Consider the following 26,089-nt stretch of genomic DNA (forward strand, 5'->3'; position numbering starts at 1 on the left):
GTTGGAAATAAGGGGGAGTAAGTGACGCTATTTTATTCTATACGATCCTAGGGAAGTTTTCTGTTTCGCCAAACTCCCAACTGAATAATTTAAATCTATCTGCATTCGAGAAAGTGAATTTCCAAAAAATTGAGAAATTGTTGAAAATCTTCATAATCTCTAAAAACAGAGATAGTTCCACAGAAATGCTATTTTTGCTCCCTTTGAAATCACTTTTTTTTCAATTTAAAAATGAGATTTTTTGTCAGTTGTTTTTTATTTTAAATGTCCAATCTATTTTGAAAGTTCCAATTTTGGAAAATAGATAAACCAAGGAGCAAAAAATAGCATCTGATCGGGTTTGAACTGATCTGATGCGATCAGAGCGATCAGAACTCTGTTGTGATTAGGTCTAGTCATATTCTTGATTGAATTACATCTGTCCAGATCTGATCAGGGTCTGTTTTTAAACTGATCAAACAGATCCAATCAAATCTACTCAGATATGATCAAATTCAATCAAGTATCCCACATCAGATCTGATCGGATCTGAATGAACAAATCTAATCCGATCAAAACTCTGATCTTATTTGATCTGGCTAGATCAATAATTGGAACCAGTAAATGTTATGGTCTGATTTGATGTCATCAAAGTTTTGATCGGATTAAATCTCTGAGGCCTGATCAAATTTCTGAATCTAATCTGATCAGATCCAATTACAAAATATCTGGCAGGATCAAATTGGATCCTAGAAATGTCTTGATCTGATGTGATTAGATCAGTGTTTTGACTAGATTAAATCTATTGAGATTTGATCAGATGTCGTTATGTAGGTAGTCTGATCTGATCTGATCTGATCTGATCTGATCTGATCCTTTTCAATCCGATCAGTTTTCATCTATAAGTTCTGAGCAGATCTAAACTGATAAAAACTCTGATCTGCTCGCATATTTAATGAGATAAAATTGATCCTGAAAATACTCTGATCTGATGTGATTTGATCAAAAAGATGTGATCGGATTTCAGTTAGTCTGATTAGATGTGTAGAATGTCTGGAACATGATCTGGAAAAACAGACATGATCAGATTCACTTAAATCTAATCAAATCTAAAACTGACTTCTTTCATCAGATCTGACCTGATCGAAACAGATCTGATTTGATCTGCCCAGATCAATTGAGTCGAGGAATGTTTTGGTCTGCACTGATCAGATCTGATGACATCGAGTTTTGATCGGAATAAGTTGATCTGCTCAGATCTGATCTGATGTCTGGATCTGATCTGATCAAACAGAACTGATCAGATCTGCTGACTGGCTGATTCAATCATGTTTCTTCCACAACATCTGATCTGTTCAGACCTTTCCAGATAAAATTGGATCCGAAATGTATCCTGATCTGTGTAGATTAATCCTTTGATCGGATTTGATAGAATTATATTTATGGTTTGATCGGATTAGATCTGTTCAGGTCTGACCAGATGCAATTAGTTTTCTTCTATCAGATATGAAGAGATCTCATCTGATCAAAACTCGGGTCTGATGTGATCTGATCAACACTTTGATCCGATGTGATCTGATCAGAACTTTGATCCGATGTGATCTGATCAAAACTTTGATCTGATGTGATCGGATCAGAACTTTGATCTGATGTGATCTGATCAAAACTTTGATCTGATGTGAACTGATCAAAACTTTGATCTGATGTGATCTGATCAAAATTTTTATCTGATGTGATCTGATCAAAATTTTGATCTGATGTGATCTGATCAAAATTTTGATCTGATGTGATCTGATCAAAATTTTGATCTGATGTGATCTGATCAAAACTTTGGTCTGATATGATCTGATCAAAACTTTGATCTGATATGATCTGATTAAACCAGTGGCGTATTCTGGATGGAATCATGGAGGAGGTTCAAAACTAAGTTTTTAGGCAGGAGGAATCAAAATTTGAGGTAGTTTTTCAAAATCCCTTCAAATCACACCTGTGATTGTTTTTTTAAAATGGAAGTAGTAGAGCAAAATTTTTCAAAAAATTGTATCTAGAGACGAAAATACCACCATTTTTGTATGTTTTAATTTCATTTTAAGCGTAATGGGGGGGGGGGGGTTCGAACACGAAAAACTCCTTGTATAGATAGGTCAGTGAATCGTACAGACCTGGTCGGATTTCAGTAAATCTGATGAAATTCATAGAACATTCGGAAAAGATCTGATTTGATCTGAGATCTGATTCGATCATTTTTTCGGAACAACGTATTCAACTAGGATCGTCTCATTCTTGTGGATCCCCAAAAAATCAAGCCTTGGAGCGAATTGCTTTCTTTGCCCTGTCTAGAGTTTTTGGTCATGGTCGAGACCACTCTAAGACTACCAACTTACATATTAAAATATTAAAATTTCTAGGGCCATTTCTTCAATTTTTCTCATTAAAAAATGACTTGAAAAAATTTTCAGCATTTTTTTCATTAAAAATAATTTTTTTTCAGAACCAAAAATATCAAAGTCAAGGTACCCCTGGACTCTGATATTTAAAATTGAAAACGAAGGAGTTTTTGAAGTATGAACCACTCGTCTTCTGAAAGAGTATGGAGGGGGGGGTTGATTTTTCTCAAATTTGAATTCAATGTGCCGGAACATCGATCGTCTGCCATTTTTGTTTCATGTCTTGGTTTTCATCTATTCCCTAGAATTCTATTCTGCTAATACCAACTCATAGATATTCGATTTCTCTTCGAACACGAGTTACTCATGAATTATTATTAAAATTGAAAAAAGGGCAGCTGTCATTTTGATATTTATTTGTTCAGAAATAATGATAAGATCGCAATGTTGGAGATTATAAAATTTTATCTCGGCATGAGTAATGATCTGCCGGAATAAAAGATAGTATATGTACTTTTTATCTCCTCAATTCGAGTGCGCATCTGAATGATTATTTGAAAACGTACTACACAAACTACGTAGTAGGCTACATGCCTGATTAAATTTGAAAAAAACACAGATAAGTAAAGCATCGCAAGCACCAGTGTTACATATACATATTCACATTTGTAAAGTAATTAGTCACATAATAGATTAGCCTAGTTTTCTTTTCTTTGAAGAACTTTGCACCACACACATTACTATACTGTAACCTTTTAGAGTAGGTATATACTTAAGCTGAGTTTTTAGCACGTAAAATGTATACCATACATAATGGTACCGTATATACTCGAAGAATATAAAGGAAAACTTACTGGTAACATTTATCACGAACGAGTCTTCGAAAGCATCGAAGTGTTGAAAAATTGCCAATGTAGTTAGTTACTAAATAATATTTTCGTTTTTTTAGCAACGCTTCGGCCAACTCAATGGCGCAGCGTGTATGACTAATGGGTGCCGATTTTTTTCCTCCACCATACGACAGCATGTACCTACCTAAGTTTAATTACGTGCTTTGACGGACTCGGACTGGCAGGCTGCATGAGTGAGACAGAGGGAGATTTTCTTTCGGTCATAACTTCATACATATGAGATGAAACATATTTTGTGGTATGTTCTCTCGTACATGTGCCGGTGCCGACGGTTGCCACCGCTACCAGCATCACGTTTTGTGAGTATCATTATGATGCTACGAGACGTAGATAGCGACACGTTGTGGGCATGGTGGTTTAAAATGTGTTATTTTTAAAACACGTCTTAAAATACCCGCGCAGACAATGGATGTAGATTGTAGACAGAAGGCTAAGGCCCTGTTCACAAGTGCCCACTTGAGGCTCGATACTCGGAAATGCACGTTCGGGTTGCATTTGCTCGGTGCTCAATTGATCTTGATCTTGCATGGTGTGGAAATGCACGATGATGCAGAGTTTAGTGCGGAAATTTAAAGTGGCCTTAGGCAAGGTCGCGTAGTAATGCCTGAAAAAATTTAGTTTTTACATATGTGGGCTCATTCTTGAAGAAATTGTACGCAATTTAATTGACGGTGACGTTGATTTTTTATTCGAAATTAGAAGTAGGTCGAAGATTTGTGCTTGAATTTCATGTGAAATGTACAAATTTAATATTGTGTGCCAAATTTGTTTCAATTTAAACCTCAATTCCTACATTGTTCAAAATTAATTGAAAATTGATGAAAACTTTAGTAAAATTGAACACCATTTAGCGAAAGTTGTATGAAACGTTATTAAAACATATTAAAATCGCATGAAATCCACTTGTTAGAATACCTCAGAATTTGTGAAAAAATGTCACAAAAATTGTTCATCATTAAAATTCGTTGAAATTGTTTTAAAATCATTTAAAATTGCTACATAATTGATGAAAAAGTATCAAAAACTGGATGAAATTTTGTTAAAATTGCATCATGAAATGACCAAAAATTAATGAAAAATCAACAAAATTGAGAGAAATTTTGAAAATATGCTCAAAAATTGTTAAAATGTTAAGTACCTATTTTAAAAAGTTTTGGCAACTTTTTTTCAATTTCACTGAAATTTTATGAGGTAACTTTTAGTGATTTTCAGTCAAATGTATATTTTTTAACATTAGGTGGTTTTCTCTAAACTGCTCCAAATGAACATCTAAATTGACAAACCCATTTCAAAAGTAATGAGTCTTCTCTTGGATTACGTAGTTTCCAAAAACTTTCTCAAATGAATGTCTAGAACACCCCAAATTGAACATCTGAATGGATGAAACTACTTTTTTTTATATTTTTAATTTTTCATTATTTTTTTAAAGTTAATTTTCATCTTCTTCGTATATTTTTTCATTCATCAAGAACACATATTTTGAAATTTATTCCTTTCTTTTCATTTTAATTTGTAAACCAATTTTCTTACCATTTTTTTTAAATTTTTTTTCTCGTTTTTTTAATTTTTAATTTTTTAAATATTTTCCAAGTTTTATTTTTTATTATTTATTTGTATTTTTTACATTTTTCATGATTTTTTTACACTTTTTAAATTTATTTTTTTTTACAAATTTTTTTCACTTTTCACATTTTTTTTCATTTTTTTACATGTTTTTTTCAATTTTTTTTACATTTTTTTACAATTTTTTTGTTTTTTTTCTACTCATTTTTTTGATTTTTTTCACTATTTCATCAAAATTTTTACAATTTTTGTATTTTTTATACTTTTTTTTTCATTTTTAAATTCAATTTTGTTCATTAATTTTTTTATTTTAAACGGATCTACAATCCGATCATACAACACTGACCTTAATTAGATCTTGTCAAATCAGATGGGATCTTGAGAATGTCTACACCTGATCAGATCTGTTCTAACCGGATCAGATATGCTCCCCGGTTCAGATCTGACCATATCTGCACAGGTTCAATCCGATCACGATCAGATCCGGTCGGATAAAATTGGATCCAAGGCATCTCGTGATCAGTCTGATTTGCTCAGATCTCATCATGAGGATAGCCATGTCCAGACCTAATCAGTAATCAGATCTGATCATGATCAAGCAAGTCTGATTAGATCTGCTCCAATTGAATCTGGTCAGATCTGAACAGATTTCCAATGAAAAACTGCAATCAAATTGGACCAAATTAGATCCGTTCAGATGAAATTGGATTCGGGAAATGCTCGCATTTAATTCAACTTGACCTGATCAGATCTGGTCAGACCAAGATTTTAATCAGATTTGCCTATTGGGAAAATGATCGGATTTGATCACGTCTGAACAAATGTAATCGGATTTGGCCATGTCTGATGGATCATGTGAATATCCGAATCTGATTTAGATCAGATCAGATCAGATAAGGTGTTCTAATCAGATTTGATCAGTTCTGAATGGATTTAATCTGTATTATCAAAATTTTGAGCTTACCTGATCTGATCAGATCTGGTCAGGACAAATTAAAATTAGGTATAGAATATCCTGAACTGAATCTGATCAGATTTTGATCAAATCCTGACATTTCCTGATTGGATCTAATCAGATCATGCAGTTTTGATGGGATTAGATCTGTTCAGAGGTGATCTGATCCGATAGGAGAGGTCTATTGGGTTTGACCAGATCCAAAAAGATCTCAGTCATTCAGACATGATCACAGATTCTGATCAAATCCTGACATTTCCTGATTCAGTCTAATCAGATCACCGTTTTGATCGGATTAGATCTGTTCAGACGTGATCTGATCCAATAGAAGAGATCTATTTCGGTTTGACCAGATCCAAAAAGATCTCAGTCATTCAGACATGACCACAGATCCTGATCAAAGCCTGGCATTTCCTGATTCGGTCTAATCAGATCACCGTTTCGATCGGATTAAATCTGTTCAGACTTAATCTGATCCAATAATAGAAATCTATTGAGTTTGACTAGATCCAAAAAGATCTCATCAGACGTGATCAGATTCGGATTTCCCTGATCCAATTGCCTACACATGAACAGTTTTGATCGGATTAGATCTGTTCAGACGTGATCTGATCCAATAGAAGAGATCTATTTCGGTTTGACCAGATCCAAAAAGATCTCAGTCATTCAGACATGACCACAGATCCCGATCAAAGCCTGACATTTCCTGATTCGGTCTCATCAGATCACCGTTTTGATCGGATTAGATCTGTTCAGACGTGATCTGATCCAATAATACAAGTAGAAATCTATTGAGTTTGACCAGATCCAAAAAGATCTCATCAGACATGATCAGATTCGGATTTCCCTGATCCAATTGCCTACATATGAACAGTTTTGATCGGATTAGATCTGTTCAGATGTGATTTGATCCAATGAAGGGCATACCTGATTGGACCTGGCCAGATCCGAATAGATCTGATCAGATCTTGGCATTTATCGAATCCGAATATAGATCTGACCCGGTCTAATCAGACTGATGTTTTTGATAAGATTACGTAGCTCTGTTCAGATAGAATCAGATCCGATTTTTTCCTGAGTTTGTGCAATTTTTGCTGAATATTTTCCAATTTTACTGAAATTTCATCATTTGAGGTGCAGATTTCCACGCTCAAGAAACAAGTTTTGGAACTAATTAGATCCAAAGCAATCTAAATTATATCAGATTTGATCATACAATTGAATCAAATAGAGTCTGATCAGATTCATTTTGATCAAATTAATTCATGAATCTGTTCTGATCAGTTTAGATGGCGTCATTTGTTTACCTTTTCAGATCCGATTGGACTGAAGGCTTGGCCAAAAAAAATTTTGAGGGGGGGCAATTTGATTCTTAAAATTAAATTTTATTTTACTTACTGCAGAAAAATGAAACTAGAGTTGTGTTTTTTTACTCGTGTACGAAAAGGATGGCGTCTTTTGCCTAATGTTAAGTTCAATTTTTCTAAAAGTTGTCTTTTAAGGAAAGTGAAAAGGACACTGCTTAAAAATTTATACCTGCCTATCAAAAATGAAAATTTTTTGTACCAATTTTGGTACATTTTTTGAAGGCAACCAAAGCCAGTTTTTGCAAAATTGGAGGAGCCGTGGATTTGAATTGCCATTTTATAAAGCTGCTTCAATTTTGATGGCAGATTTATTTTTTTTGCTGTGGAATTTTTTTGTACATCTTCAAATATTACACTAAAACTGATGTTCAGATTCCCAAAAAATTCAATTTGAAAATTTGTTGAAATTTTTTTTATGTTATTTTGAATTGTTTATAGTTCTTTTTTTGAAGATGAGTCCTTTTACTGAAGGACCTTTTCATAATTTTGAAAAAATAAGCCATATTTTTCTTTTGAAGTGCCTATTTTTGAGCGTTTTAAAGTTACAGCCCCTTTAATTTTGAATTAGGCAATTTCCAAAATCTGAAATGTGTGAACTTTAAATGATAGGTATAGGTAAGCAAGATCACTTCAGCATCGAGTCTTTTGAGCACCTTGAAGGGGCACTTGGCCTTGTATCACGTTCTGAGTCCAAAATCGTGGAAATCGCTTGCTAGTCCGACTCTCAAGCACTTCACCACTTCTTCCATATCTTTCGTATTCGATAACAATGTGAAAAGTGACGTTCCTACCTTTTGAAAACCCCTGGGATTAAAATTCTGTTTATTCAATTGAGATTTTTTGGTCAATGGACGCAAACTCGATAATATCTACTCCTACTCGTACATGACAATTTAACTTATCCCATTCGGGGTTGATATTTTGCCTTGTAGGATAGAACCATTGATCCATGCGCGATTTTGAACGATACTACAGGAACGTTAATGTCGTGCGCTTGGAAGAATATTAATACCCGTATCGGAATCATCGTAGGTAGGTTAATTAATAGTCGCCCTATCTTCAGTATTATGTAGGTATACATTTTTTTCTAACCGTAGTACGCTCATTTAAATACTAGTACCTGACCTAACGGCTGCTGAGCGCTTATATGCATTACAACAAGGCGACAAAAAATTGGCAGAGTAAAATTTTACGAACCCATGTTCGTCGCTAGCGCCGCGTAATGCAGCTCAGCGCCGTTCCTATGACCTTGAACTTATCGCCGGTGAAAATTTTATATACTAATACATTGTATTGTCGGCGAAATTTTCTCGTGCATGGTGTACCTATTTTTATATTCTATATACGAAGATTACTTACTTATATACTAATTATATACGCGATAATAATTTATACACGCCCGCCAATCATTTCTTTTATGGGGTTTGCAAAATAAACCTCCAAGCCAATGAAGTATAAAACGTAGAAAAGAATTTACTAAATAAAAAATTGGCAGGCTGGTTTTTTTATGTATTTGTGGCTTTTTACTCACTAACAAACAAAATATCGTACGCGTTTATTTTCTCTCGCTCTTTTTTAATTATCGACCTAGGTAATAAAATCGATGCATGTGTGGCATGATTTAACTCTCTCCTCGTCCCCCTCCCCCCACTCCTCCCTCTCGGCATCGTCGTTGCCAACGAAGCATTACCCAGATAATTTAATTACCGCGAGAATTCGCGAATTGCGATATATTTCTTTAAAAAATTTTATGAATCGAAATACCTACCTACCTAATCTTATACGAAGAATATTTTCATCATTGACGTATAGTAGTAATTTATTGCGAAATTCTTGACGCGCGAAATTTCTTTTCTTTTCGATTTGATTAAAAAAAAAAAAGTTCACATTGTTGGTTAAAATCTCCTTTCTCGTCAGCTTTGACTTTTGATAAACTTTTTTCATTTTACGCCAGTTATACAATAATGCGATAACTGAGGTCGTTTGGGTTTACGTTTGTTTTTGACCTTCAACTTACGAGAGGAGAGATGAAATCTGACGAAAATATTGCTAAAAGATGAGCTGTTAGAAACGTGTCGAGTTTATATCCACGTCAATATAAGTGATGTTTTTGTTGAAGCTTTATCCAAGTTGTGAGCTGAAACTTTGATTTGATGGGGAACAGATTGTTGGAAGGATTTTTTTTTTTTGGAATGGAAACGCGTCTAGAGGGGAATTTAGTCCGTGTTATTTAAAGGAAATATGAGATTGAATAAATTTAAGTCTTTATGAAGAGTTCGATGGAAAAATTTATTAGGAGGTGTAATTTAATACTTTTGATTTGTTTTCTAAAATCAAAATGTTATTTAGAAATTAAGTTACCTACTTTTATCTCCAATAAAAACTTTCATACCTACCTACTTATTTTCAATGTTTTAAAAATTTTCAAGTTGATTTTTTGGAAAAAATATTTTAAAATTTTTTTTTATTACTTACCTAATTTTAAAAATCAATATTTTTTACGTCTTTCGGGAAAAAGAATTTTGAAAAAAAAATATTTTGAATAGAAATTTTTGAATGAAATTATTTTTTGTTCAAAAATTTTCAAAATATTTATGGGCTTTTGGTGGCTTTAGAAAAAGGAAATTAGTTACAGTTTCCAAACATAGGGTGATTTGGAAAAAAAAGGTATTTCGCTGTTGTTATCAACCTTTGAAAATCTTTTTAGAATTGAAAAGGTGGCACGCCACTTCAGGGCTTGCTTTTGGACATATTTTTCTTACAAGGTGGCCTTAGCTTCGTTATTTCTTACCTAATTTGGATAACTCACTACTCCTGGGCTCGCTTTTTTTTAATGATGCTCCTCGCTTTGCTCGAATCGTCTCCTTCACTTTAGATAGGTGCTTCATTTCCAAAAGAGGCTTGCATTCATCTATAACAGTGTAGAATTGGGCAAAAATCCGTTTTTTTGTTGCTGGAGAGAAGGGAGGAGGTGGTTGAAAAATTAAATTTTCAAAAAAACTTACTTTTAGTGTTCTTTGGTGATCTGAACGCCAAATTTTAGCCTCCTGGGTTAATTTGGGAAGGCTCCAGCGATAAGAAGAAAAATTAAAACCCATCAAAAAAGGCGCGAAAGTCCATTTTTTGTAGCTGTAAAGGAATGGGGGGGGGGGTGGTTGAAATGCTAAAAGTTCAAAAATGCAAATGTAGGGTAGCCTCCGGACGTGCATGTCAAATTTCAGTCCTTTACAGATCAATTTGAACTTGAAGGGATGAGGGACGTGACAATGTTTTTCAAGGTCAAAAAACACTAAAAAAATAGACTATTTTTCCCTCAAATTACTTTGAGAGGCTGATTTTTGAATATGTTATTCGACTTTTAATTTTCTATCGAGTGATTTCTACTTCGACTTTTTTTTCACTTTTTACCCTTCTCTACACTGTTCTAAAAAATTTAGGCTTTTGCGAATTTTGAGTCAAGGTCATTCTCACTCAAACTCCTGAAATCTTACAATTAGATCAAATTAAGTCTAAATACTCAATTTAGGCGACTTTCATGGAAATGCCTTCAGCTGAGATGATTTTAAATGCAATAGTTCAATAAAAAAATTAAAAAATAAAAAAAAATTAAAAAATAAAAAAAAATTAAAAAATAAAAAAAAATTAAAAAATAAAAAAAAATTGAAAAATAAAAAAAAATTGAAAAATAAAAAAAAATAAAAAAATAAAAAAAATGAAAAATAAAAAAAAATTGAGAAAAAATATCAGGCTGGTGTAAAATTGATGAAAATGATACTCTGAGACATAAACAGAAATTTTGTGAGCGGTTTCACCTCAATCCTGAGATTGTGATTGATCAATTTTGAATATTATATAAGTAAAAAAAATTGAGGCTGTATTTTGGGTTAAAAATTTTATCAATCTGTGAACTTTAAGAGGATTGAGATAGTGAAATCGTTATTTGATTTGAAAGATCGATTTTTTCAAATCAATAGTGGTCTTTTCTGATATTTTCAGGATTCTGATTGGAAATGAAAATTGAAGAGCTTCAAAATTTCTAAAACGAAATATAAAAATACTATTCTTGCTTTAGGAAGGTGCAGTTCATCCCATACTCCTTCTTCCCTCCTCCAATGTGATATAATATAGTTCAGGAATCATAAAAAATTTGAACACCAAATCAACAGGGTGTCCGATAAGTCCCAAGACAAAATTGTACTAAAAATGGGTGAAAAATAAGGCAACTTTTTTTTTGAAAATTCATCTCTTAAAATTGACTTAATTTATAAAATTAAAAAAAAAAACATTTGATAATTTTTTCCTGTTGTTTCTTCGATTTTTATATAGCCAGGAAAATATTTAAAATTTGATTTTTTCGATGATTCTTTCTTTCAATTTGATAGATTTGTGACGTGTCACGTTTCATTGGAAACTTGGAAAAGGTCAAAAGTTTTTAATTAGTGGCAAATTGGCCGATCTACTTTCAGAACACCCTGTTTATGACTCCAGTTAGATAAAAAATATCCGAGGGGGAAAATATGGGGAATCGCGCGATTTTCTGCCATTGATTAATTAAAAATAATTCCGACCAAAGCGAAAATTTTGTTGATCTTCAAAATGAAGTTTGGAAGGGAAGTACGAAGTAGAAAGAGGAACTGTAGAAAATGTAATTCTCGCTTTCCAATCAACACGACCAAAAGCTTTAATTAATTAATACCTCTGGTAAATTGAAATTACAACGAGACGCAAAATGCAAATTCATTCCAATTGATACATTTAATTTACTCGATTAAGTTTGCCAAATAGTTGATTGGATTGGTTATTCGCTATTCGGTGCCCATGTGGAATCAAGGCTCTTCCATTCATAAATATTTTCGCGTCATTCAAGATTTAGATTAAAATTACATATACGTCGAGATAGCCTCGACTGTCTTTCAATCAAGTTTTAGGCGAATTCTACGAAAAGTAATTTATACAATTTACAATCGCGTTGTTGTGAATAAAAACCGTAAAAAATTCAAAGTGCTTGGAAATGAAATCTGTTTATGTACCTTTGAAGTGTAAAAATTCAACCAGCGTATTTTCCAAGGTTACTAGTATATGGTAGGCTATTTATTTTATGGGAAATTTTTAGAAATTGCCAAGCCTAAAAATATTCGCGATAGTTATAATTTGAACCTTGATCTTTTCCAATTTAAAAAAACTATTCGTTTAATTAAGCGAGAAGTTGGAATTCGAAATTCTAGAATATAAGTTAAGCCACATTTTTTTTTTCTATTTTTATTGGGCGTTTTTTTTTCGATTTCATTGTAGAAGGAATAAAATATAATTAACGCTTGTTTCATATTATCGTCGCTTAGCTTTTTGTGTTTTATAACTCGTTCAACACGTATAGAGTTATGTGAGAAAGACGAAATGGTTTTTAATAAATTGCGTTTTGTATTTTCAGGTACCGGATGCAACGCTTGCTACGTAGAAAAAGTTGAAAATGTCGATTTATTTGACGGTGATAAATCGAAACCGTATGTTATTATAAACACAGAATGGGGTAATTTCGGAGCTGATGGCGCATTGGATGATATATTGACCGAATACGATAGAGAAATCGATGAGAAATCTTTGAATCCTGGAAAACAAATGTAAGTTTTTGTGCATAAGGTACCTAAGTTGGTTTTGAAAAGTTAGATTTTGAAGGTTCTTTCCTTTTAAACAGAATAAATAGGAAATTTAATGCTGATGATTAAAATTTGAAAATTGGAGACGCGAAAGCTCAGTTTTTTGTGATGAGTTCAAATATTTGAAAAAATTGATAAGGAGATCCTTCTTTTATTCTTCTAGAGGCTACAAAGCCTTCTTGCAGTTTTGAAATAAATTTAAGAAAAAATAAAAAAATAAAATAAAAATAAAAAATTATTTAAAAATCGATATTAAATTAAAGGCACTAAGTTATATATATTTACTTTTCTTTTTGCAAATCTCTCAGTAGGTACTTCTTCAGCCCCTCCCCGCCTAAAATTATGCAGCTCTGATAAGACCTCGTCAATTTTCACTAATTCAAAGTTGCTGAGTTCGAATGTATTTATTTTTTGACCACTCGCTCACTCTTATCAAAATGGGATGGGAGAGACACTGCCGGGGGAGGGGGTGATCGGATCTGATAAGGTCTGAACTGGTATGATGATCCGATCAAAGCTCTGAGCTGATTAGACTAGATATCAGCCACATCGAATTGAATTCTTGGAATGTTTTATGATCAGATCCGAATCAGGTCTCTTCAATTGGATCTGATTGAATCTGGTCAGAAGTATAAATCCTGAGAATATCCGGTTCTGATCAGATGTTTTATGGCGTGATCAAATTGTGGTCTATTCAGATGTGATCGGAACCAATTTGACCTTCCCTATTGAATTAGATTCGGTCTGAACAGATCTAATCCGATCAAAACTCTGATCTGAATAGATTTAGTCCAGTCTGATGGGATCCTGAGAATGTCCTCTGATCAGATCTGATCTGGTCTGATCAAATAGGAAGGACTGATCAAATCTTAATATGCCGGCATCTGATCAAACCTGATCAGGCCTACTTTGGACCTGATCAGATCTGAACAGACCCAATTTAGTCGAAACTCTGATCTGAAATCTGGTCTGGCGTAATTTGATCCTAAGAATGTTCAGTTTTGATTAATTTTTGATCTATTCAGATCTGATCAAATCTGAACAGACCCAATTTAGTCCAAACTCTGATCTGAGATCTGGCCTGGTCCAAATTGGATCCTGAGAATGTTTGGTTCTGATGAGATGTTTTATTGCCTGATCAAATCTTAATCCATTCAGATGTGATCAGATCAAATTTGGACTCCTCTATTGAATTGAATTCGGTCTGAACAGATCATAATCCGATCAAAACTCTGATCTTATTAGATTTAGTCAAGTCTAATGAGATCCTGAGAATGTCCTCTGATCAGATCAGATCTGGTCTGATCAATTAGGAAGGACTGATCAAATCTCAATCTACTGGCATTGGCATCTGATCAAACCTGATCAGGTCTACTTTAGATCTGATGAGATCTGAACAGACCTAATTTGATCAAAACTCTAATCTGAGATCTGGTCTGGTCTGGTCCAATTTAATCCTGAGAATGTCCAGTTCTGATCAATTTTTGATACATTCAGATCTGATCAAACCTGACCAGGTGTACCTACTTTGGATCTGATGAGATCTAAACAGACATACTTTGGTCAAAACTGTAATCTGAGAATTGGTCTTGTCCAATTTGATCCTGAGAACGTTTGGTTCTGATCAATTTTTGATACATTCAGATCTGATCAAACCTGATCAGGTCTACTTTGGATCTGATGAGATCTGAACAGACATAATTTGGTCAAAAAACTTCAATCTGAGATCTGGTCTGGTCCAGTTTGATCCTGAGAATGTTCAGTTCTGATCAATTTTTGATATATTCAGATCTGATCAATCCTGATCAGTCCTACTCTGGATCTGATCAGATCTGAACAAACCTAATTCAGTCCAAACTCTGATCTGAGATCTGGCCTGTGGATCCTGAGAAATGAGAATGTTTGATTCTGATGAGAAGTTGTATGGCCTGATCCAATCTTAATCTATTCAGATGTAATCAGATCCAATTTGGTCTCCTCTATTGAATTGAATTGTGAATTCAGTCTGAACAGATCATAATCCAATCAAAAATCTGATCTGATTAGATTTAGTCAAGTCTGATGAAATCCTGAGAATTTCCTCTGATCAGATCTGATCTGGACCAACCAATTACACATAGATCTGATCAAATCTGAATCTACTTACATCTGATCAAACCTGATCAGATCTACTGTGGATCTGATGATATCTGAACAGACCTAATTTGATCAAAACTCTAATCTGAGATTTGGTCTAGTCCAATTGGATCCTGAGAAGGCTCGGTTCTGATTAATTATTGATCTATTCAGATCTGATCAAACCTGATCAGGCTTACTCTGGATCTGATCATTCAGTTGAAACTCTGATCTGAGATTTGGTCTGGTCCAATTGGATTCTGAGAATGTTTGATTTTGATCACATCTGTTCTGATCTGATCCTCTTCTTTATCTACGTATTCAGATCTGATGAAACCTGGTCAGACCTTCTCCGGACCTGATCAGATCTGAACAGATTTACTCCACTCAAAACTCTAATCTGAGATCTGCTCTGGTCTGATTGTCCAATTCTGATCAAAATTCAAATCTTGTCTGGTATGAATAAATCCTGTTCTAATCAGATCTGGCCAAATCCAATCTGGCCTCTCCTCTTAGTTTTGTATCCGATCAGGACTAACACAGCAAATTGTTTGGAATATCTACCTATTGAGGCTTTTTCTTGTAATTTTTCACCACAATTTCCATCAATAGGGAACGCATCTGGAGTTTTTTCGCCACTTTTGACAAAAAATAATTGCTAAAAGTCTGAAATCTTCACATTTCTTGCAGAAATAAAAATTATTCGCCGAAAAACTATTCATAAGTTAGGTAATTATGAGAGATCTTCAAGACTCTATGTAAATTTGTCAATTTTGAACGATGGTTTTATTCCTATTATTTTTTCTAAGCAGAAAATTAAAGTTTTCAGTATTTTTTATTTTAGGAAGGAATAAAGAAATTCGAAAACTTTCTGGTCTATTCGATTTTTTTTTTGGTTTTTGGAATAATGAAACCAGTAAAAATATCATTTGAAATCTTATTTATAGAAAAAAAGGTAAAATAAAAACTTTGTTAAGAATTTAAAAAAAACAAGATTGTATTTCCTCCTCTCCCCCATTTCTTCGCTTTCAGACGAAATATGAACATTTGAAAAAAAAAAAGAAAGAAAGAAAGAAATAAAAAGAAAAACAACAAGGTTGTGTTTTTTCCTCCCTCCCCCTTTCTCTGCCCTCAAACAAAATGTGAGAATTTCAAACAAGAAAAATTATGAGAAACTTTGCTACCTAGCTCGCGATTTAATGTTTGAAATTGCAAAAATTCGATGAATTTGGCCAGCTTAAAATTCCAAATTTTTAAAAAATTAAAAAATAATAATTTTGTGTTGAATTTTCTCTTATTTTCTATCCTCAAACAGTCAAAATCTTTTTCTGAATGAGGTTTTTTCAACGGGTCAGTCAGGATTTAAAAATTGGTCAATTTTTTTTGTAATTCTTGAAGATGAAAAGGAGTAGTGCTGAGTTTACAAAAATTACAATATGTGTACTTAAAATGAGAGCAGGACTTAATTCAATTTTCAAAATCATTTTTTTTCGAAAAAATTTTCAATTTTAATACTTTCAAAAATTATTTGATTGTTTTGACTTAAAAACTACTGAAAAATAGTGGCAAATATTAACACAGCATACCAACATAATTTTAAACTAGAGAAATGATATTACGTGAATACATTTTTATTGATCTTGTGAATTTTTATTTGATTACAGATTCGAAAAAATCATCAGTGGAATGTACATGGGAGAAATCGTGAGGTTAATGTTGGTGAAATTCACCAAACAGAAGTTACTCTTCAACGGACAAGGATCTGAAAAATTGAGCACGAAAGGATCGTTCCTGACTAAATACGTTTCCGATATTGAAAAGTAAGCTAAAAACCCAATCCAATCGACTCTTACCTTTCGACTCTTTAAATCGGTCAAAAATTTCCAATCTTACCCTAATTTCTGAATTTTTTTTCTAGCGACGTAGCCGATTCGCACGTCAAATGTCGCGAAGTATTCGCCGAATTAGATTTAAGCCACGCTTCAGACCAGGACTGCGTCAATGTTAGGTATATTTGCGAAATAGTCTCGAGGAGAGCCGCTCATCTGGTCTCGGCCGGTGCAGCTACTTTAATCAATAAGATGGATTTCAATTCGGTTACTATCGGTGTAGACGGCTCGGTATACAGGTTCCATCCGCAATTCCATCATCTAATGGTTGAAAAAATCAGCCAAATGATCAGACCTAAAGTGAAAGTAAGTAGCGTGAAAAATTTATCCGGAAATGACGTTCCGTTCAAGGGTATCTTGTACAAACACCAGCCCTGAGCCCACACGTCCGTGAATTTTTTTTCGCCAACGAATTTATTATTATTAATTTTATTTATTTTTTTGTTCGCAGTTCGACATTATGCTGTCGGAAGACGGTAGTGGTAGAGGAGCTGCCCTCGTAGCAGCTGTGGCGAGTCGTTGATTTACCTGTGCGCTTTGTTAATGTTCTCTCCATTGTATATGTATACTATCCATACAGTTATGTACGCAGATTTTCTGCTATATAAAGAGCTGTTTCGCCTGAGTATTTATTTTACACTTGTATGTTAATTTATTTTTTAAGACTTTTTTTTTTCAATTTTTTTTTTTTTTAGTCACTAAACTATAGTCGATATTTTTCGCGTTTAAATGATTATATATTTTTGAACAATAATAATTTATAAATACGCTGTTACCATAACGCGGAGGATATTCATGAAAGAGTTTTTAAAGGCCTTCATTTTTTTATTTATTTATTTATTTAAAAAATAATGACGATACGATGATTATGATGATTGATGTTGACGAATAGTGTAGATAAGTTTCCTTTACTATTATTATTTTTTTATTTTATTTTTGTAGCGTTTGTATATAGTTTTTATTTAGTTACCATGTTGTGATGATGTATTTGGAAATTGTACGAATTGTGTTAAAAATATACGTTTTATTTATATGTAAAATGCAAAACGTGTTGTTTATCGTGAATGCCTAATAAATTGTGTATTTGTTGATCATTCCGATTAATTGATGTGTTTGTACTATAGTTCGCTGTTTAGTGGCTGATTTTGCGTCTTTGAAAAAAATAATCGTATTGTTTCGATTCATTTTAGTTGGAAATTTAGTTTTTTCTGATTTGAAGGGTATTTAATTGGAGTAAAGTTTTCTCTTATTTTTCAGTTCATATTTCGAGGTGTCTTTCTTCCCTTGGCCTGCCTCATTATTTTGAAAAAAAAAAAAAAAAAAATAGGACTGAAAAATATCAATGGGCAATATGAGTCAAAACTGAACTCTCTTTTTTAGCTTCACTTGATTGAAGAAATCACAAATATCAATTGTTCAATGAGGCATAAATGAAAGTAGAAAATTTATTAAAAATCTATATCTTAAACCTATGTATTTACAAGATTCGTTGTTTATAAGTAAGGAACTCGTTCAAGATTGAAATCTCAAATTCGAACAGTTAGGTATTTTATTTCTGCTCACCAAAATGATTTTTTAGATTTTTGGCAAACTTTTAAAGATTTGAAATTAATTGACAGTTTTTGAAGATTGTTTTTTTTTTTAGAAAAATGCAGTGATGGATTTGAGGATTAGGGCCCAGATAGAAAATCGAAGAAAAGGACCCAAAATTTGAAAGAAAAAAAAAAAGTCCAAAAGTAAAATTTTTTATGTGACACATCATTTGGCAGGTTTTCTGAAGTGCTATGTCTATGGATACCAAAATCCCCTTCATTTCTCTCAATGAGCCAAAACATTGATGGAAAACTTGAAAACGCACGTAAATTTTAAGCAAGGTTTTTGAAATTTCCTTTGTAAATTTTTTATAAAAAAATCTTTCTAATTCAAGAGTCAAAAAAAAGTTATTTCTTGATATGTGAGTTTGGATTTTTCTACATTTAAATTTTCATATTTCAGATTTGAATGAAAACTTTACAAAACTTTAAATTATAAAAAGGAAATCGAACTGGCTCGAGTAGAGCGAGAGTGGAAACGTTTGAAATTTTCCAATTTGGGAGGTAAAAATAAACAATATTTTTGATGAGTAAAATTGTTTTTTCTCGATTTAATTTTTTTCACTTTTTACATTTGGGAATAAGTTTTTCGGAAATTTCAAGCTTGGAAAAGGGATGTGAAGTGAACCAAGCAAAGCGAGGGCAGAATTTTTGAAAATTTTTCGATCTAAGGAAATTAAAAAAAAATTATTTTGAGAAGTTGATTTTTATAGATTTAAATGCTTCTCAGAAATTTCAAATCCAAGCACATTAAAAAAGCAAAAGCTTTTGAAAGAAAGTGAAGCAAGTTTTTATGCGAGACAAATTTTCTACCTTTTGTAATTTGAAAAAAAAAATCAATAAATATTTTGCGAAATACTTAGGTGCTTACATAAAAAATCGAGAAATTTTTTTTTGAATTTTTTGAATTTGAGATTCAAGAAGTGAGAGAAAAGTGTTTTTATATCTGATCAGAAATTCCGAAACTTAATCCCCCCGCCCCAGCTCGTCTCACGGAAGCTGTAATCTGTCAGGTCACTTTGGAATACTTACTGAGCCTCCAGCATGATTTTCAACTCCTTTGGAATCTTCAAATTTCTTTCAAAAGGTGTGGAAATCAATTTAAGCAGGAGGACACATTGAGTGCACTCATAGACCAGAATTTATGAGAAATCAATTCAAAAAAATCAACATTTTTCTGTTCGTAGGGAAATTTTTTGAAATTTTCACGAATGGCTGTATCTAGTAACCCTTCCTCTCTCGCTTCGTCCAAATTTCACATTTTCGAGCCATTCTGGAGCCCCCTGCGCGAATTTGAATTTCTCCAGAAGGGATGGAAATTAATTATTGAGCAGATAAAAATCGAGTTGCAGCTTTGGCTAATGCTCGACGTTTTCAACGAATTTATCCACGATTGAGCTGATTTCCTGAATACATTGAGTGAGTTTTTTTTTACCCAGAATTTATTTTAAATTTCCAAAAATCGATCAAAAATTGAAAAATGTGATTTTGGTAGCTAAAATTTTGGTTTTAGGGGCTCCAAACCATGCTCTTTCGAAAACTTGCGATTCTGTTCAAATCAGAGGCGAACGTTTTGAGAGGCTATCTTGCAAGCTAGATCGACAGTGCATGTCTTAAAACACTCGTAACCAAAATGTCATGTCTAAAAGTTCACTTTTGAATTTTGGACGAATTTTTGAAAAATTCAAAAATTCAAAAAATAGTTTTTGACGTGGGAAAATGATTTTTCTGGATTTCAGAAATTTGAAATCCAAGCACAGCGAAAGCAAAAGTTTTTAGTCCAGTCATTAAAGACCAATTATGTCCCATCTACGGGAAAAATTATTATCAAACAGATCTTTCGCAAATATTGTTCACAGAGGTCCCCTCAACAACATACTAAAAGTCCTGGCCCGTACGGGGTCCGGAACCCCCTCAAAGGGGGGTGGAACCTCCCCCAAAATCAGTTTTTCGCCATTTTCTCCCCCGCATTGTATTTTAGCGAAAAATATGTAATAAATAAAAGAATCTACGTCAAATTTCCGATCTAATGATGTATCAACTTTCCTTGTATATTCAAGGGGGGCGGAACTGCAACCATTTAAATGAGGGGGGTTTTCTGAAAAATAGATAAAGGCTATAGGCGCCTAAGAGGGGTGAAATGGTCCCCGAAAACGTTCGAGTTGATATTAGTATGGAAGATAGGTACCATTGAGAAACTTCCGCGTAGAAAGTTTCAGATCCACACCCCCTCCTCTTTTTGGGGAACCCCCCTTTTCTGAAACTTCAATAATATTTTTCTCAGCCCCATTTCAACCGATTTTGAAAATTTTTCAGTATGTTGTGTATATCCTTAGTAGGTATTCCCACAAAAATTTTCAACCCCCTCCCCTCATATTTACCCCTCAAAATAGCGTTTCTCAACTTATTTTATGCTTTTTAACAATAAAAAAAATTGAGGGGGCCAAGTGCTCTGGAGAGGGCTAGATGAGTCTAGCAAAAAATCTGACGTCATATTCGTGCTCAGCGGTATCGAATCATAAGAAAACGACACTCTATTCATTAATTATTAGTTATTTTCCCCAAAATTCCCATTTCACCCCCAACCCTCTCTAAGACTCATTTTTACATCATTTTGAGGGGTAAATGTGAGGGGAGGGGGTTGAAAATTTTTGTGGGAATACCTACTAAGGATATACACAACATACTGAAAAATTTTCAAAATCGGTTGAAATGGGGCTGAGAAAAATGTTATTGAAGTTTCAGAAAAGGGGGGTTCCCCAAAAAGAGGAGGGGGTGTGGATCTGAAACTTTCTACGCGGAAGTTTCTCAATGGTACCTATTTTCCATACTAATATCAACTCGAACGTTTTCGGGGACCATTTCACCCCTCTTAGGCGCCTATAGCCTTTATCTATTTTTCAGAAAACCCCCCTCATTTAAATGGTTGCAGTTCCGCCCCCCTTGAACATACAAGGAAAGTTGATACATCATTAGATCGGAAATTTGACGTAGATTCTTTTATTTATTACATGTTTTTCGCTAAAATGCAATGCGGGGGAGAAAATGGCGAAAAACTGATTTTGGGGGGGGTTCCACCCCCCTTTGAGGGGGTTCCGGACCCCGTACGGGCCAGGACTTTTAGTATGTTGTTGAGGGGACATCTGTGAACAATATTTGCGAAAGATCTGTTTGATAATAATTTTTCCTGTAAAAATGTCTTTAATGACTGGACTATTTTGAAAGAAAGTAAAACAATTTTTTATGCGAGACAAATTTTCTACCGTATAATTTGAAAGAAATTGAATAAATATTTTGCCAAGTACAATATCAACCCCCCCCCACACAAAATGTTCCAATTTTTGGTCATTCCGGAGCCTCCAGCACGATTTTCGACTCATCCAGTAGTTTCAAATTTTCTCACAAGGTGTGGAAATCAATTTGAGCAAATATTTAAAAAAAAAACAAATTTTTCTATTTTCGTGGGGAAATTTTTGAAATTGTTGCAAATTGCAGTATATTGTCACCCCACTCCCTTCCTTCCAATCCAAATTTCACATTTCGAGCCATTCTGGAACCTCTAGCGCGATTTTGAATTTTTCCAGAATTTTGAAATTTCTCCAGGAGGGGTGGAAATTAATTATTGGGGGGCTAAAAATCGAGTTGCAGCTTTGCCTAGAGTACTTACGTTTTTTTTACCCGAAATTTGTTTCAAATTGTCAAAAATTCGTCAAAAATTGACAAATTAAATTTTGGAAGCTGAAATTTTGGTTTTGGGGGCTTCAGACCATGCTCTTTCCAAAACTTTCGGTTTTATTCAAATCAGAAGCAAACATCTGGATAGGTTACCTCGGAAGCTAGATCGACAGAGAGTGTCTTAATGCACTCAGAACCAAAATGTCATGTCCAAAAGTTCATTTTTGGATTTTGGGCGAACAAAGTTTCAAAGTAGAATCTTTCTTTTTTTCTTTCTCATTCCATGCTTAAAAAATTCAAATAGTGGATAACACGTCTGACGTTGAACTCTTTCAAAGATTTAATTAATAAATCATTTCATTTTGTATAAAGATTATTGAGTAATAAAACCAAATTTAGACATTTATTTAAACCATCTATGCATAAAAAACTTATTAAAATATATATTCACATTCACATGTTTTTAAATCATTTTTAATGCACACAAAAATATTCTATCCCTACCTACGCAAATCTCCAGCAGTAGGTAGGTACTTATCTAATTTATCTAATCAACTGTTTATAAGGGATTCTTTTGAACTGGCACTCTCCAATTTGAACGTGGCCACGTTTTTTTAGAAAAAATACGACCTGAAACTTCCATAATCAAAATATCTGCTGACCAAATTGATTTTTTAGATTTTTGGCGAATTTTTGAAAACTTGTAATTGACAGTGGAAATTAGTCTTGAAATGTGAATTTTCAACCAGAATTTATAAGAAAAGAATTCAAAAAGGTCAACATTTTTTTGTTGGTGGGGAGTATCTTATCTCAATCCACCACCCCCCCCCCCCCATTTAAATGGATTTATTGTTCGGTACAAATTATGATCTAAAAATATACTTTTCTAAGCCTAATTTCGCCATTTTAGGTCATTCTGGGAGCCTCTAGCACGATTTTCGATTTCTCCAGAATTTTAAAATTTTTCCAGAAGGTGTGGAAATTAATTTGGATGACTGAAAATCGAGTTGTGGAATTGTGAGCTGTTAAAATAGTTTACTCAGATTTGAGTGAATTTTCAACCAGAATTTATGAGAAAAGAATTCAAAAAGGTTAAGGTGCACCGGGGGAAGTTGGAATTCGGGGTAAGTTAGAAAACTTGATCTAGCGCCTAGAGGTTTATATCTGGCAAAGTGCTACTAAAGGTGACTTGAGGGTACTACCCCTACTTCATCACGGCATAAAAATTTTCGCGATTCAGTTTCATTTTAGATGTCTTTGGTTCAATTGTATTTTGTTGTTGTTTTGAACTTATTTTGAATTTGGTCTAAAATACAGACTTTCTATATCTTAGTTTTTCGCATATAGCGGACGAACCGTGCGTCCTAGTGAAAATCTGATGAGAGTAATCTCAAAGAGAATTAAATTTTCTACAATTTTGTTTTTGTGCAATTTTTCTAGGACGCTCGGTTTGTGAACTACACCTCTGCAAAGTTTAGCCTGTTCTGACTTCCCCCAATTGGGGTAAGTCAGGACAGTTTATATTTTATTCCACTGAGCGAAAGCTACTGTGTCAATCGCGCTCAAATTTTTACCATAGGTTAAGAACCCTTATGGGAACCTACATAATAAATTTGATCCATATTGGTTCATTAGAAGGGGAGTAACAGCTGGTCAAAGTTGAAATTGCGAAAAATCATTCTGACTTGCCCCGGTGCACCTTAACATTTTTTTTTGGTGGGGAGTATCTTAACTCAAATCCACACCTCCCCCCACATTTAAATGGGTTTATTGTTCGGTACAAATTATGATCTAAAATATATTCTATTATCGATTAGTAGACCCGAACCACCAGCAGTAGACTGAAACGTTTCTTTTTTGAATCTCAGCAACAGCATTATAATTATTCCTTCCAAAAGGTATTCCAAAAAATGTGTCAAAAAACACACCATCATTGTGATTTGTCCATCGCTATCATTCTTGAATACCTCTAGGATTGCGTCTAAAATATTTATTACGACAGAGAATCCGCCAAAAATAGTAAGAATGCGAATTTGCAGGCTGTATTTTGACCATAACTCCAGTCTAGTCATACCAGCTGATCTGATGTACCAAAACGCACCAATAATTACAATTATTGCAGCGATTCGAATAATTTCCATAACTGCAAACGGATTAAAATACCAGTTTGTGTTGAGGATTCCCGCATCTTTATAATATTTGAACGAGAATAATGTGTAAAGTAAGGGTATGCAGGTGCCAAGTACACAATAAGGAATGAATTTCTCATCTTGAGAGGCCCATTGAGGTGATTCATGGTAGATGGCAACTTTGCGAAAGAATAGTACTAGATCCGAAGCGATTATTAATTTGATGAATGCCAATGTCACCATCAAGTGTAGAATAATTGCGAATGAAATATTTGTGGACAAACCTGCGGCTAATGTAAATGCATAAATTGGTGTGAAAATGTAGATCAGCAGTAGGAAAATTGAGTAGAATGTGAGATTCTTTGCTAACAGATTTTGTGGCGTTGATGTCTTGAAGATGAAGTTGTACAAATGAATGATGACGTCGATTGTTGAAAGTAAGTATAGGCTTTTGCATATGACCACCAGTATCAACAGTATGCTCATCAGTGGTTTTGTGGTTTCCATGCTCTTAATTGGTGGATATCAGGTAAAAGTGAATCTGATTTGAATGAAATGAGTCTAGCTGGAAGAAAAAATTCAACGTCAACAACTGATCGAAAGACAAAAGAAATTAAAGTACGATAGGTAAGTTCATAAAAATTTGTAAATTTATTTACTTACCTCAATGTGTTTGAATTTATGAAAATAGTTCTTGCTAAAAACAGCTTGTTTTTTTTCCACCTTAAATAATAAAATAATTTATTATCACGTCAATTCTGTTCGGATTTTGCGAATAGATATGTCATGTTGTTGGTTATGTAAGTTGATACGATTCGTTTTCGTACTTATGTACATATTAGAAATTAGTCATTGAATTCATCATTTTTTCCCCTTTTGCTGTTGACTGATTAGGTATCTTTCTACATCCTGGAAATACCTACTACGCTTTTATGTTTGTCACCATATCACTCATTATAAATGAACGATGATACATTAAGAGGATTTTGACTAAAATTCACACAGAATTTCGTTTTGAGTTCGAAGTTACCCAGATAAAATATCTGCTGCGAAGGTATATCTTTGAAAAAGTACGTATAGGTACCTGAACTCACAAAGAGGAGGCATTTTAACGAATTTTTTTAAATGGAAAATGGATACGTTATAAACACCCTTCAAGATTTTGTGTCTACCTAGACCACTGCCTTCACAATTCAAGACCACTTTTCACTTTTAGGGTTTAAACGGTGATTGAAGATTTGCAAAAAATGATTTATTTTTGAGTAGGCAGACAGGTAATTTCATGTTTTTAACTTTGAAAAATTATTTCACCCAAAATGATCTTTGAAGGTAAAGGCTTGACAAAGTATAATTAAAAACGTTACTGAAACTTTCCTTCAAATTGATAAATAGGCAATTCAACCTTCGTATGAGTAGGTATGCATATTTGCACTAGAATTTGAAGGGGCGGAGTTACTCGTACTATTTATGTTTAGGTACATGAAATATTCTTGCTTTTAATTTTAATGACGAGGATAGCATCCCAAGTGGAAAACATTTTTTGAACTGGACAAAACTAAACCGAAAAAACAAATAAAATACATCACTAGACAAAATTTCAGGAGCTAAAGTGGATTTTTTGTGATTTTTTAAAAATCCAATTTCATTTGAAATGAAATTGGGGAAAAAATTGAAATTTTGACTAGAAATGGTTTTGAACCGTTCTGGAGCCTTCAGCCGGTTCTTTAAAGAAGAAATTTCCATAAAATTTGACCCATAACTACCTAATGAAGTTGAAAACATAAAATTAGGTTCTTAATCGTACATTTCAGTGGGCTGAGCCAATTGAAGGTGGTTCTCGAGTTGATGCTGGAGCATCCAGCTTTGTCTTAGA

The 26,089-nt window shown here is 33.6% G+C and overlaps 1 protein-coding gene across 5 annotated transcripts in view; it reads left to right on the forward strand.

Annotated features, from left to right (window-relative positions):
* Hex-A (Hexokinase A) overlaps positions 1-17,914 on the forward strand; it is a 69,904-nt gene extending 51,990 nt beyond the window's left edge. For 4 of the 5 annotated variants that reach the window (XM_065363099.1, XM_065363100.1, XM_065363097.1 and 1 more), the window contains exons 5-9: positions 8,095-8,194; positions 12,591-12,780; positions 16,596-16,751; positions 16,850-17,126; positions 17,272-17,914. In XM_065363099.1, the coding sequence (XP_065219171.1) occupies positions 8,095-8,194; positions 12,591-12,780; positions 16,596-16,751; positions 16,850-17,126; positions 17,272-17,343 (795 nt within the window). In that variant the 3' untranslated portion in view covers positions 17,344-17,914. The remainder of the gene's footprint in view (positions 1-8,094; positions 8,195-12,590; positions 12,781-16,595; positions 16,752-16,849; positions 17,127-17,271) is intronic. The other variant, XM_065363098.1, reaches the window with a different exon arrangement.
* Positions 17,915-26,089: the final 8,175 nt, after the last annotated feature.

Source organism: Planococcus citri, chromosome 4 (assembly GCF_950023065.1).
Source record: "Planococcus citri chromosome 4, ihPlaCitr1.1, whole genome shotgun sequence".
In the NCBI taxonomy this organism is placed as follows: domain Eukaryota; kingdom Metazoa; phylum Arthropoda; class Insecta; order Hemiptera; family Pseudococcidae; genus Planococcus; species Planococcus citri.